We start from the raw sequence: 13175 nt of genomic DNA on the forward strand, positions 1-13175 counted from the left end.
ATTAGCCAGGCTGCCAGGTTCAGGATTTGAAGCTGGGGGTGCAGAAACTGGCTCTCCTGCTGAGACAGCAGGGTAGGGGTCTGAGGTAGGTGCCATGGGGTCAGGTGTGAAACTGCGCAAGAGGGGGTACCAGTGTTGGCGTGGCCAGTCTGGTGCAATCAGTACCATCCTTGGTTTGTCCTGTTTGATCTTTAGTAGTACTTTGGAGAGGAGAGGCAGAGGAGGAAAGGCATAAACTGATAGATTTTTCCAGCTGAAGGACAGAGAACCCACTTTCCACGCTTGTTTGTGGGGAGTCCTTGTGCAGAATTTGTCCAATTGGTAGTTCTGGGGGGGGGGGGGGCAAACAGGTCTATATCTGGGATCCCACATTTGTTGATCAACATGCTGAAAATCTTTGGTTCCAGTTTCCACTCGTGTGGGGTCCATGAGATTTCTGCTTAGTTCGTCTGCCAGTGTATTTAGTTTTCCTGGCAGGAATTGAGCCTGTAGATGCACTTGGTAGCTCAAGGCTGTGTTCCACAGAGCCATGGCTAGTCTGCAGAGGGGATAAGAATGGGTAGCCCTCTGCTTGTTTATGTACCAAATAACAGTGGTGTCGTCCGTCTTTACCATTAATTGACCTGGAAGAATGTGGTCCTTGAAGGCTGTCAGAGTAGGCAGTCAGAGCATTCTATACAGCTAAGATTGATATGCAGGGTGCATTTGACTTGGGTTCCATTTGCCCTGAATGCACTTCCCTGCCAGGTGAGCCCCCCATGCATAGTCTGATGTGTCTGTTAGGGTTTGGGTGGCAGGGGGTAGAATGAATGGTAGTCCCTTGTTTTGGTGGCAGGCCTCTGCCCACCAAAGGAATTCTAACCACAGGTAATGTATGATAAGGAATCACTGCTTCTAGATCCTGAGAATGTTGACACCATTGGCTTTTTAAATACCACTGTAGCTTCCTCATATGCAGTCTTGCATATGGAATTAGTAGAATGCACGAGGCCATGAACACCAAGGCTTGCAGTATTTGCCTTGCAGATAGCTGGGTTTTTGTGTACACTAGTTTGAAGTTGTCAAATGAATTTGATTCTCTGGCGTGAGGAAAGCCATCTGGGAAGTTGTGTTCAAGCTTGCTCCCAGGAACATAATTTGTTGACAGGGTACCAGATGTGATTTATTTTCTTTTATGGTGTACCCCAGACAAGTTAACAGACTTTGTACAAATGCCAGATGATTCAGAAGTATGTCCTGGCTTTCTGCCTGAATTACACAATTGTCCAGGTATGGGTATATTTGAATATTTATTTGCCTGCAAAATGCAATGACTGGAGTTAGGCATTTTGTGAATACCCTGGGCACAGTAGATAAGCCAAAGGGCAGTGCAGAGAACTGATAGTGCATGCAGCCTGCTTCGAAGCGTAGGTATTTTCTGCAAGATTCCCTGATTGGGATGTGCAGGTAGATTTCCTTTAAATCCAGTGTTGCCAACCAGGCATCTTTCCCTACTATGGGAAGCGACTGGTGAAGAGTTAAGCATCTTGAATTTTGGAATCACCAAAAGGTGTTTAGGATAGACAGGTCCAGGATAGGACGCCACAAGTTGTCTTTTCTGGGTACCAGGAAAGGTCTTGAGTAGAAACCTTGTCCTTTTTTCCCCTTCTGGTACAGGTTGAACAGCCTTTAATCTTGAGAGAGTACTTGCTTTTGAGCCTCTGCCAACTGATTTGGGAGTAGATCTGGCAAACTGTTTGGGGATAGCAATGTATGGAAGTGAAATCTGTACCCTTGGGAAACTATGTCTATTTGTCCTGGGTAATGAGTTCCCAGTTTTTTGCTTGCAGAGCAATCTTTCCCCCTAAAGGAGCAGTCAGTTGAGAAGTGCTTGGAAGTTTTAAAGTTAAGTCATTGAGACAGCTTACCATAGGGGGGATTCCTACTACTCCCTGATTTGGAAGTAGGAGTCCCCCCCACTACTTAGTCCTGTGCGTACCCTGGTACTGAAGCCTGGGTGTTCTGCTGGTTCTGGGTTTGAACTGAGGAGGCAGGAAAGGACCAAGTTTTTGAGGGCTAATGCCTACTAAATTTAGGCAGCTGCACTTGTAAGAAATCTTTAACAGTTTGCATAGACTTCGCTTTTTTCTCAATCTTTTTAAGAACTTCTTCAGCTCTGTCGCCAAACAGGCGGTCCTGATTTAAGGGAACATCCAGCAATTTAATTTTAACACGATCTGGCAAAGATTGCTCCTTAAGCCAAACATGCCTTCTAAGTACAGACCCGGTGACAGCAGCCCTGGAAGATGCCTCTAGTGAACCAAAAAGTACAGTTTTGTACCTACCATAAATGTAGATGTTCGAGTGTTCACCCTGCTGCAGTCATCACACTAGGGTTATCCTGTCGTCAGGCGGTCCCGCAGTCGCCGGATTTCCAAAGTCTTGGTCCGACGTCGGTTGCTTGTCGCCTCATCCCTGACATCAGTGCACCAGGGGTACATATATTGCAACCAACGCCATTTTCTTCAGTTTTTCTTGCCCCAGATGTCAGGTGCACCCAAAAAGGTGATCCAAATTAGTACCAAAAGGTGAGAACACTGTACAAACACAAAATCCTTCAGCTATAAGCAAATACATCAGTAAGACATAGCAAAGATTTAGCCAGTAGATCAGAGGGGTTGGAGGGAGGGTAACCTGGACTGCAGCAGGGTGAACACTCGAACATCTACATTTATGGTAGGTACAAAACTGTACTAAGTTCATCGTGTTACCCTGCTGCAGTCATCACACTTGGGTTGAGTCCCAAAGCTAAGGTAGGGTGGAGGCATCATAGAGGGTTAGTGGAGGCAATGAGGCCCTGCAGAACTGCAGTGGTGAAGCCTGCCCTGGACTTAGAATAAAGAGGTAAGTGATAGTGTTTGGTGAAGGTGTGTACAGAACTCCAAGTTGCAGCTTCTAAAATTTCCTTGGTAGGAACCCCCCTGAGAAAGGCTGTGGAGGTAGCTGTTGCCCTGGTAGAGTGGGATCTAATGGTAGGAGGAACTGGTTTCCCATGATGGGTATAGCAGAATCGTATGCAATGGCCCCCTATCCATTTAGAAATGGTTTGCTTGGATATGGCCCTCCCTTGAGAAGCTGTAGCATAGGAAACAAAGAGCTGGTCAGTTTTTCTGAAAGCCTTGGTTTTATCCAAGTAGTAATGAAGCTGCCTGTGAATGTCCAAGGAATGCAGGAGTCTCTCACCTTTGTTCTGTGAATTGGGGAAGAAAGTGGGTAGGTGAATGGTTTGATTTAAAGCTACACTGGAAACCACCTTAGGCATGAAGGAAGGATTAGTTCGTAGAGAAACTCTGTCTTGATGAAAAATGAGGAAAGGTTCCACTGCCATTAGTGCCTGTAATTCTGAAACTCTCCTAGCAGAAGTTATTGCCAGGAGCAGGGCAGTCTTCCAAGATAGGATAAAAGCTGGTTCAAAGCGAGGTAGCGTTAGTTTTTCCAGAACAAAGTTGAGGTCCCATGTTGGTGTAGGAGCTCTTCTAGGTGGTCTAATGTTTTTTGCCCCTCTGAGGAACTGCCTTAGGAGAGGATTTGAAAATAAAGGTGGATTTGTATCGTGTGAGCTGAAATAGCTGAAGCATGGATTTTAATTGAGGAGAAGGAAAGTCCTTTATGCAACATCTCAGCTAAATACTGCAGAATGGGAGGCATATGAGGCTGAGTTGTGTCTTGGCCTTTAGCTTGGTTCCAAGCAGAAAACCTTTTCCATTTGTCCGAGTAAGCCTTCCTGGTGCTTGGCCTCCTGGCTTCTAGAATAACATCCAGAACTGCTTGTGAAAGAGGGGCTGGTTGGATGCTTAATTGATTTTCCATGCAGCCAGTTTAAGGTTTTGATCTAGGTGTGTAGAATCTGCTCGGCTTGCTGCGTGAGCAAATGATGTATTTGAGGCAATGTCCATGGTGGGCTGTGAGCCATATTCTTCAATAGCGGGAACCAGTGCTGGGGTGGCCAGTCTGGGGCTATGAGAATCATTCGAGGTTTCTCCTTTTTGATCTTCAAAAGAACCTTTGTGAGAAGAGGTAATGGAGGAAAGGCATATGCAGTCAGGTTTTCCCAACTGAAGGAGAGAGCATCCACTTTCCAAGCTTGATGGTGGAATGTCCTTGTACAAAATTTTGTCAGCTGGTAGTTTTGAGGACTGGCAAACAGGTCTATATTTGGTAGGCCCCATCTTTATGTTATCATTGTAAATATTTGTGGGTCTAGCTTCCACTCGTGGGGATCTTTGATGTTTCTGCTTAGGTCGTCTGCCAATGTGTTTTTCTGTCCTGGCAGGAATTGAGCTCGTAACTGGACTTGGTAGGTCAGAGCTGTGTTCCATAAGATTATTGCTTGCCTGCAAAGAGGGTATGAATGTGTGCCCCCTTGTTTATGTACCACATTACTGTGGTGTTGTCCGCCTTTATTGCAAGTTGTCCAGGCTGTAGTAGATCCTTGAAGGCTGTCAGAGCTTTCTGTACAGCTAGCATCTCTTTTTGGTTTATGTGTAGTTTTCTTTGTTCTACAGTCCATAGGCCTTAAATGCATTGCCCTGCCATGTGTGCCCCACAGGCATAGTCTGAAGCATCTGTTGTGATAGTTTGCCTGGGTGGGGGCAAGGTGAAAGGCTGACCCTTGTTGAGGTGACATGCCTGTGCCCACCATAGAAATTCCTGTTGAAGGCAGGGAATGAGAGATATCACTGTGTCCAAGCTGTGGCTGTGTTGAGACCATACGCTTTTTAGGTACCACTGTAATTTCCTCATATGCAGTTTTGCAAATGGTATTATCAGAATGCAAGATGCCATGAAGCCCAAAGCCTGCAGAATTTTTCTTGCAGTTAATTGGGTCTTTGTTGCCATTGTCTTGAAATATTGAATCAGTTGTAATTGCTTGTCTGGTGTAAGATAAGCCTTCTGGGCCGTTGTGTCCAAGCTGGCACCCAGGAATGTAATTTTTTGAGGGTACTAGTCTTGACTTCTTTTCGTTTACTGTGTACCCCAGACAATTTAGTAGATGCTTCACAAAAACAAGGTGTTGTAAGAGAATGTCTTTTCTTTCTGCTTGGATGAGGCAGTCGTCCAGGTATGGATATATTTGAATTCCTCTTTGTCTGCAGTATGCAATTACTGGTGCCAGGCACTTTGTGAATACTCTGGGTGCAGTAGATAAGCCAAAGGGCAGTGCAGAGAATTGATAATGGGTTGAACCTGCAATGAAACGGAGGTATCTTCTGCAATTTTGTCTGATAGGGACATGCAGGTATGCCTCCTTGAGATACAACGTTACCAGCCATGCTTCCTTGCCCAACATGGGAAGTAGCTGCTGTAGTGTTAGCATCTTGAATTTGGGAACTTGTAAGTGTTTAGAATTGAAAGGTCCAGAATTGGTCTCCAAGCATTTTCTTTTCTGGGTACAAGGAAGAGTCTTGAGTAAAATCCTTGGCCTTGCTCCTGAGTTGGTACCCTTTGAATGGCTCTCATGGCCACGAGAGCTGTAATTTGTTTTTGAGCCTCTGCCCTTTGATTTTGTGGCAGGTTTGGCATTCCTCTTTTTATTGGCAAGGTGTGAAAGTGGAATCTGTATCCTCGTAAAATTATGTCTAGGACCCATTTGTCATTTGTGACCATGTGCCAGTTGTCTGCAAATCGTGCTAGTTTTCCCCCCAAGGGGGCTGACAAAAGAGCTTTGTTTGGCCAGCTGAGGTGCAAGTCATTGAGTTTGCCTTCTGGTGGGTTGAGACCTGTCTTCTCCTCCCTTCTGGGTTGGAGTGCCCCATTGGCGATCTTTGTACTGAGCTTGTGGTTGTCCTCTGCCCCTTGGGTGGCTGTATTTACCCCTCTGAGGCCTGTCAGTGGCTGGAAAGGACCAAATTTTCGTTGGCAAGTTTCTGCTGAAGCGAGGGGGTTGTACTTGTAGGAAATCTGTGACTGTCTGCATTGATTTTGCCTTATCTTCCATTTTCTTTAAAACTTCTGCTTTAACACCAAAAAGAACATCCTGCTGTAAAGGAGCATCTAGTAGTTTTGCTTTAACATGATCAGGCAGACTTTGTTCCTTTAACCAGGCATGCCTACGTATAACTGATCCAGTGACAGCTGCTCTGCAGGAGGCCTCTAAAGAATCAAACCCACATTGTAAGGTATGTTTGCCCACCTGCTCGGTGGCGTGCAACAAATCCTGTACTTCTTTCAATTCAGATTGCTGAGGGAGGGTGGTTATCTTTTGTTTTAACTGAGAGATCAGAAATTGCTGATACTTAAGCATATGAAATTGACAGTTTAGAGCTCTCATAGCTAAAGTAGCTGAGGTGTAAACCTTTTTCCCCCATCTGTCTAGTGCTCTTGAATCCCTTTCAGAAGGTACTGGATTTTTAGCCATGGAAGCCTTAGCTCCCTTGGGACCCTGGGAGATAGTCTCTGGGTCAGCTACTGGGCTTTTGTAAAGAAATTTGTGGGAATCAGGTACTCTGTAGTACCTGTCAAGCTTAGCCGGGGCAGGAGGCACAGAGTCGGGGTTGAAACTGGATTCTAAGTAGACATCATCCACAATGTCCAAAACAGGTGGGATGGCTAGAGGTCTGTGTTGGGGGAGCAAAAGAAACTCTCTGAGCCTTTTCTTGGAATCAGAGTAATCCTGACCTTCCCAGTGGAAATGTTCCCTCATAGTGTGTAAAGTTTCCCCAAAAGAGTAATCTCCTGGAGGGAAAGCTGAGGGAATAGAGTTCTCAGCATCAGAATCTTCATAAGGAGAGAAGGAATAGTCTTGGTCCTCAGAGGAATCTGAAAAATAGACAGTTCAGAGGAAGCAGATTCTTCCTCTTGTCTAGGCCTTTTGTCAGGAGGAGGCTGAGAACCCCTGATAAGAGAAATCAAATCTTCAGCCATCTTAAGCATCTGTTTCTTAGGCATAGGGCCTTGAACAGGAGACTGAAGTGAAGCCTTTTTCGATTTGGAAGGAGTCTTCGACTTGGAAAACGTTTTGACTGTAAGAGTCGTCGGTCTGAAAACGCCTTCAGAAACCGATGGCGTTTCAGAGGCACTGACGTCCTAGGAAGGTAAATCGTCGGTAGGGCCTGAAGTAAAAGGCTGCGTCGGCCTAGTACATTCCGTCAAAATATCTGTAGCGGTCTCGGTTTCCTGAGCTGCGGTAGTCAGAGGCTGCGTCGGAGCCTCACTGATAACTGGAGAACCAGTGACCGGATCAACTGAGGCCTCGGAATAGGGCTTAGGCCTGGGCTGACTATCCTTATCCCTGCGCTTTTTGTGCACGCCGGTAGTCGGTAGCTCGATGGCATGTTATTAAATTTTCTGCCAAAAAAGTGTTGTGCGAAATCAAATCGTCTTTTAATAGTACTTTTATTAAATCTAGCACAAAAACGACAAGAACTGACGTCGTGATCAGGGCCTAGGCAAGGTATACAATAAGAATGAAAATCCTTATGAGGTATTTGCTTCCCACAAGAAATAGAATTGTTAACTTTTTCTGACATCAGTCTGAGGCAAGAAAAGTTTCCCCAACGGGGTACTTAGCTTTATAGAAGACTTAGGTCTGAAATTCGAATTCGAAAATATCAGGAGTTGGCCGACCGGCACTTGCGAACTGCTTCTGCTTCGGGCACCGCGCGGCAAGAAAGACTGAAGAAAATGGCATCAGTTGCAATATATGTACCCCTGGCGCACTGACGTCAGGGATGAGGCGACAGCAACAGACGTCGCATCAAGACTTTGGAAATCCGGCCGACTGCGGGACCGCCTGACGACAGGATATCCCTAGTGTGATGACTGCAGCATGGTAACACGATGAATATCAACTTTGCAAAATATGTTTTCCAACCTGTTCAGCAGAATGCATTAAATCCTGCAAATCCTCATTTTCAACACAATCAGGAATCAACATCATTTTCTGTTTAAGCAATCCAGTAATATGCTGCTGATACTTTAACATATGAATCTGGCAATTTAAGGCCCTGATGGCCAAGGTCGTAGAGCTTTCCCAGCGGAAATGCTCCCCAAGTGTGTGCAAGGTTTCACCAAAAGAAAAATCTTCTGGAGGGGAAGCAGAGGGAATAGAATCCTCTGCATCAGAATCCTCATGGGTAGATGAGGGAAAATCCTGGTAAACAGAAGGAGCAGAAAAATCAGATTCCTGATCAGAAGAATCAGAAGGAAAATTAGTTCTAGGTCTCTTAGAGGGGGAAGGCTGGCTTCCCCTAATTAAGGTAATAAGGTCTTCAGCCATTCTAAGCATTTGTTTTTTAGGCATATGGGCCTGAGCCTGCGGTTTGGTCATCGGTTTTCTAGGTGTGGTGCGAGTTTTAGGCCTGGATGAAGACGATGGCATCGGTTTAAAATGCAAGTCTGTAGGCCTGAATACACCCTCAGAAGCTGGTGCCTGCACAGCGGCTCTAGACCCATCCAAGGCACAGACATCCACAGGTTCCATAGTCGAAGCATCTCACGGCATACCGGACACCGAATGGGTTATCAGTAGAGGCCTGAGAATCTGAAGAAGCGGGTATCAGGGGCTGCAAAAGCACCTCACTGACTATCGGCGGACTGACAACTAGCTTAACGGAAGCGTTGTTGGCAATTCTGGACCTATGCGGTCTCTGTCTTTATCCTTACTATTTTTCAGAAGATCGGTAGTCAGATGGCTTAACGAAGCCATTTCGGAGTACTGTGACCTAGTACAAAAATAATTAGCTGCAAAGATAGCCCGACGACGAATAGTTCGGGGGTTGAACAAGGCAAAAAACCGACAGGGAGGGACGTCATGGTCTGGGCCTAAACAGGGGATACAGTAGGAATGAAAATTTCTATGAGGTATTTGCTTTCCACAGGTAAGACAATTGTTAACTTTTACTGACATCGGTTGGAGCAAGAAAAAGGATCCCCAATGGGGTACTTATCCTTTTTGAAGACTTTGGATCTGAAACTCAAAAACGGAAATTTCAGGAGTCGGCCGACGGACACTTGCGAACTGCTTCTGCTTCGGGCACCGCACAGCAAGAAAGACTGATGTAATGGTGTCGGCTGCAAGTTTTATACCCCTGACGACTTGACGTCATGGAAGAAGAGACAGCATCCAATGCAGGAATCTGAAGACTGGTATTCAGGCCGGCTGAGGGCTACCTCCAGGCAGATAACCCAAATGTAATGACTGCATCAGCGAAACACGAAGAACATCAGTATTTTCCACAACTCCTGCCTGTAATGGTACTTTAAGCAGAATGGATAGACTACAAAAAAATTTAAATGTAAAGGGAAAACAATGAAAACCAGTAGCATTTAATATAAAATAAAGAAGAACTAAGCAACAAATGCATATCATTTCTCAAGGCAATTAAGCAAAACAAGAACATGGTAATAAACCAGTTATACAATATAGCTATCTAGCTCAATCATTAATGGACTTTTGAGACAAGCTTTGACAAAATTTTGAAAGGCCAGGGCACAATTTACTTACCACAACAGGACGGACAGATGAAGAGTCTGGGGCACAGGTGAGTCGCAGATAGTGTTTGGTTATCTCTTGGCTGGTCCCTATTATTTTCAGTTCATCCCAGTCCATGCTTTCAGAGTTGTTTGCATCTAAGTTATTAATCTGCAGCACCAATGGCTCCATCCGGAGTTTCCTACTGTGCACATGTTGAAATCGTGCCGCCCGCTTCTGTTTTTTGAACTCCTTCTCTGGGTCTTCATACTCCATTGCAGAGTTCTTCTTCTTGTTCTTACCAGGACCAGTCCCATATTCATTTCTAGAAAACAATCACAAATTATTCACTGCCAGAAGAAAATAAAAAACACAACTATTTCTCTCATATTGTCTAATGCACATTTTACGGATTGAGAATGCAAATTTCCACTTGTGATACTGCTGCCCACAGAGTAAATATAATGGACTACAGAGACTTATTTGCAACCAGGTGCAGAAAAATGTCAATTGGGCCACAAAACTAAAATGCAATGAAGAATGGTTCTATTAAAGCTTGATCTAGAAAATCAATCTTGCAGTGCTTTGCAAAAGTGCATGCAAAGGACCAAGCTGACGTTTCTAGAATCAAACCCTTTCCAAAAGCCATAGGTAAAGCCAAGACCATTGTATAGTGGGCCTTGACCCTGTCTGGAATAATTTTGTTACAGTAAGAAAAATGAAAATTAATAGCCTGAGACAACCAGCTGAAATAGTCTGTTTCAACACAGGTTGCCCTTTTTAGTCTCACAAGAAATGAACAACTGATGTAAAGATCCGAAAGATTTTGTACTGTCAAGGTACTACCTGAGCTGTCTGCCGATATCCACTGTATGTAGTTCAAAGGTACACACGTGTTTTAATAGGCTAATGACCACAAGAGACTTTTTAAGAAAACTCATGCATCCCAAATCTCTGACAAGTTCTGGTACCCTTGACAAAAGTAAGCAGGGGCTTGGGAGATCTAACATTTACAAGCAGTGGTCTGGAAGATGAACCACTTACATGCTGCCTGTGTCCATTAGTGATGGATGCCAAATCAAGGATGAATGTCCTGTTCCCAAACAAACTGTCCAAGTTGCACCTGAATTGGGTTAGGGAGGAACTCTGCTTCACGTGGATGAGGAAGCCTATTCCAGAGAAGGGGTAGTCTCTGGAATACATACCTCTCTCTCCAGCAGGACCTATTTATATCACAAGTAAGGTTTAAGCATTTAAAATTAGTAATTCTGGTGGTCTGTTTTGCAGATATGTAGGAGGTCCATCAGAGTAGGATATGACAATGTCTTGCATGCTGGGCATAGATCTCTTCCCCCCCAAAAGCTTGTAGGACACAGAATATAGGGATAGGGCCTTGAGGCGGTCTGTGTAGGACATGCTACTTATACCTTGTATTCTTTTAGTGAGGAACCTCAGTGGATGTTCCAATTGTTGGACATGCCTGATTAGGTACATACCAAAGGGGGAACTGTGTTCAATGACGGGTCTGATGAATGCTGAATACAGTGGAACAATGACTTCCCTTGGACCTACATATCATATCTTTGTTTTAAAGTTGCACAACACAGAATGACCACCTCACTATGGTAGACGTGTGACAGTCAAAGGCTAGATTATGGTGTGTGCGTCCCAAAGTCCCTGACTACTAGGTCTGCTCTTAGGGGTGTATTGTCAGTATGATAGGTGCCAGGGGTAGATGACTTCCCAAAGGATACTATTTTGCATTTCTTGCCATTTAGTTTAGTCCATGACTCTGACACCAGTTGTTTGTCTGTGTCATCTCTTCCTGAAGAACATTTGCATCAGTGGGGGTTTAACGGCAGCTCCTAATTTGCAATCAATCTGCAAATTTAGTCAGTCAGAGACTCTTGACAATGGCCTTGACTTCAGAGAAGTAAATGCCAAAAATCGGCAGTCTCAGGACTGACCCCTGAGGGACTCCACTTGTGACTGGCCTCTTTGTACAGGTGGACTACCCAATTCTAACGTCCTGGGTCCTGTCCGTGAGCCAGATGGCTATCCCCTGGGTGACATAACGGTTTGTACCTATACTTAGGAGATTGTCAACAATGCCCGAATGGGGTATTGGGTCAAATACCTTGGCTAATTCAAGGTAGTCAGTGTGAACCATGTTTCCCTCATCCACTGCTTTGGTGACCTTCTCAAAGGAATTCACCAGGTTGAGTAGGCATGACCTGCCCTTGATAAAACCAAACTGGGTTGCGTCCAGTGTCTGGAGGATTCCTATATCATTACTAAACATTTCTAAGATAATTACTTCCATGGCTCTGCAGATCAGACTGTTCAGATTTATGGGTCTAAGGTCTCCAGAGTCTGTAGATGGCCCACCTTTGTGCAGAGGGATGACTGCTGCTGTTTTCCATTCATGATGCACAAAGTCTGTTTGGATGCTACAGTTAAATAGCAATTCCAAAGGGCCTGGCAGGTCATGTTTCATGCTATTTAGAAAGCATCCTGGAATATTGTCTAGGCCCACTGATGCAGTGTTCTTGGCCTTTGAAAGAGGATTGCAGACCTGTCCCCTAGTCACAACATGGCAAATGGTATCTTATGTTTGAAGGGGGAGAGGGGTAAAGCTGGAGTTGAATTCATCAGCCAGTAGATTAGATTTACTACATCTTCTGGCTCAGTATAAGTGGCTCCATTTAAAATGAACTCTGCACACAATTATGGGTTGCTTTTAAGGTTACAGACATCGGTAAAGAATGCCTTGTGGTTGCCCTTGGACTGAAAGGCCAAATTTACCTCAAATTTGACTTTAGTACACTTTATTTGTCCTCTGAGTTGTTTGTATAGTTTGAAGAGAGGGCTTTCATCCTGCTGGGTGCTGCACCTCCTAATTTTTGCCATGATTTTCTTCCTTCTGTTATAAAGACTACTACTGATGTGATTCCACCAGGGTGTCTTGTTTTTTTTGAGTTAGCTCTTACCTCTTCCTAGTGGGTGTGGCTGCCTCTACGCAGTTATCAACATGCTTGTATAGGGACTCATGAAACAGTTCTACGCAAGCTAGAGTGTTCTCAGGGTTTATGGGGGCTTGAAATTTAATCAGGTTATCACTTAATAGTAGGAAGTTAGCCGTACAGTCATTCCTGAATATTCAGGGTTAGCTGGGGTTCCAGTTTTTATTTTTACTTCAAAGGAGGCCATTTTGTGGCCTTACCTTACCAGAGAAGACATTACACTAGGGGATGTGCAGCACTCTCCCATATTAGTAAGGACTAAATCCAGTATGGATGCATACAGTACAGTTGTGTACACTTATCATAACTGCAGATGTTCGAGTGTATTCACTGTTGCAGTCATTACATTTGGGTAATCCTGCTGGCAGGTTGCCCTCAGTCGGCCTGAAATCCAAAGTCTTGGGTCCTGCGTCGGCTGTCGTCACCCCTTCCCGGACGTCAGGTCATCAAGGGTATAAAAGAAGCAGCCAACGCCATTTTCATTAGCTTTTCTTGCCCCAGATGTCAGGTGCCCCCTAAAAGGGTAGCCGAAATTTATATGTATATATAAAATTACATGCAGCAATATAAACATTACCTTCATCCACAAGCAAATACACCACATAGGTTGTATAAATCAGAGAAGGAAAGATAGGTTCCATCAGAATAAAAGGGGGAATGGTGGGTAACCTGGACTGCAACAGTGAATATACTCGAACATC

At 44.6% G+C, this 13175-nt stretch overlaps 1 protein-coding gene across 1 annotated transcript in view; it reads right to left on the reverse strand.

Annotated features, from left to right (window-relative positions):
• LENG8 (leukocyte receptor cluster member 8) overlaps window positions 1–13175 on the reverse strand; it is a 951153-nt gene that overhangs the window by 671372 nt on the left and 266606 nt on the right. Inside the window, exon 6 of the mRNA XM_044088951.1 lies at window positions 9485–9776. Within this exon, the coding sequence (XP_043944886.1) occupies window positions 9485–9776 (292 nt within the window). The remainder of the gene's footprint in view (window positions 1–9484; window positions 9777–13175) is intronic.

The sequence above is a fragment of the Protopterus annectens genome, chromosome 1.part1 (assembly GCF_019279795.1).
Source record: "Protopterus annectens isolate FY-2018-M chromosome 1.part1, PAN1.0, whole genome shotgun sequence".
NCBI classification, from domain to species: Eukaryota; Metazoa; Chordata; order Ceratodontiformes; family Protopteridae; genus Protopterus; species Protopterus annectens.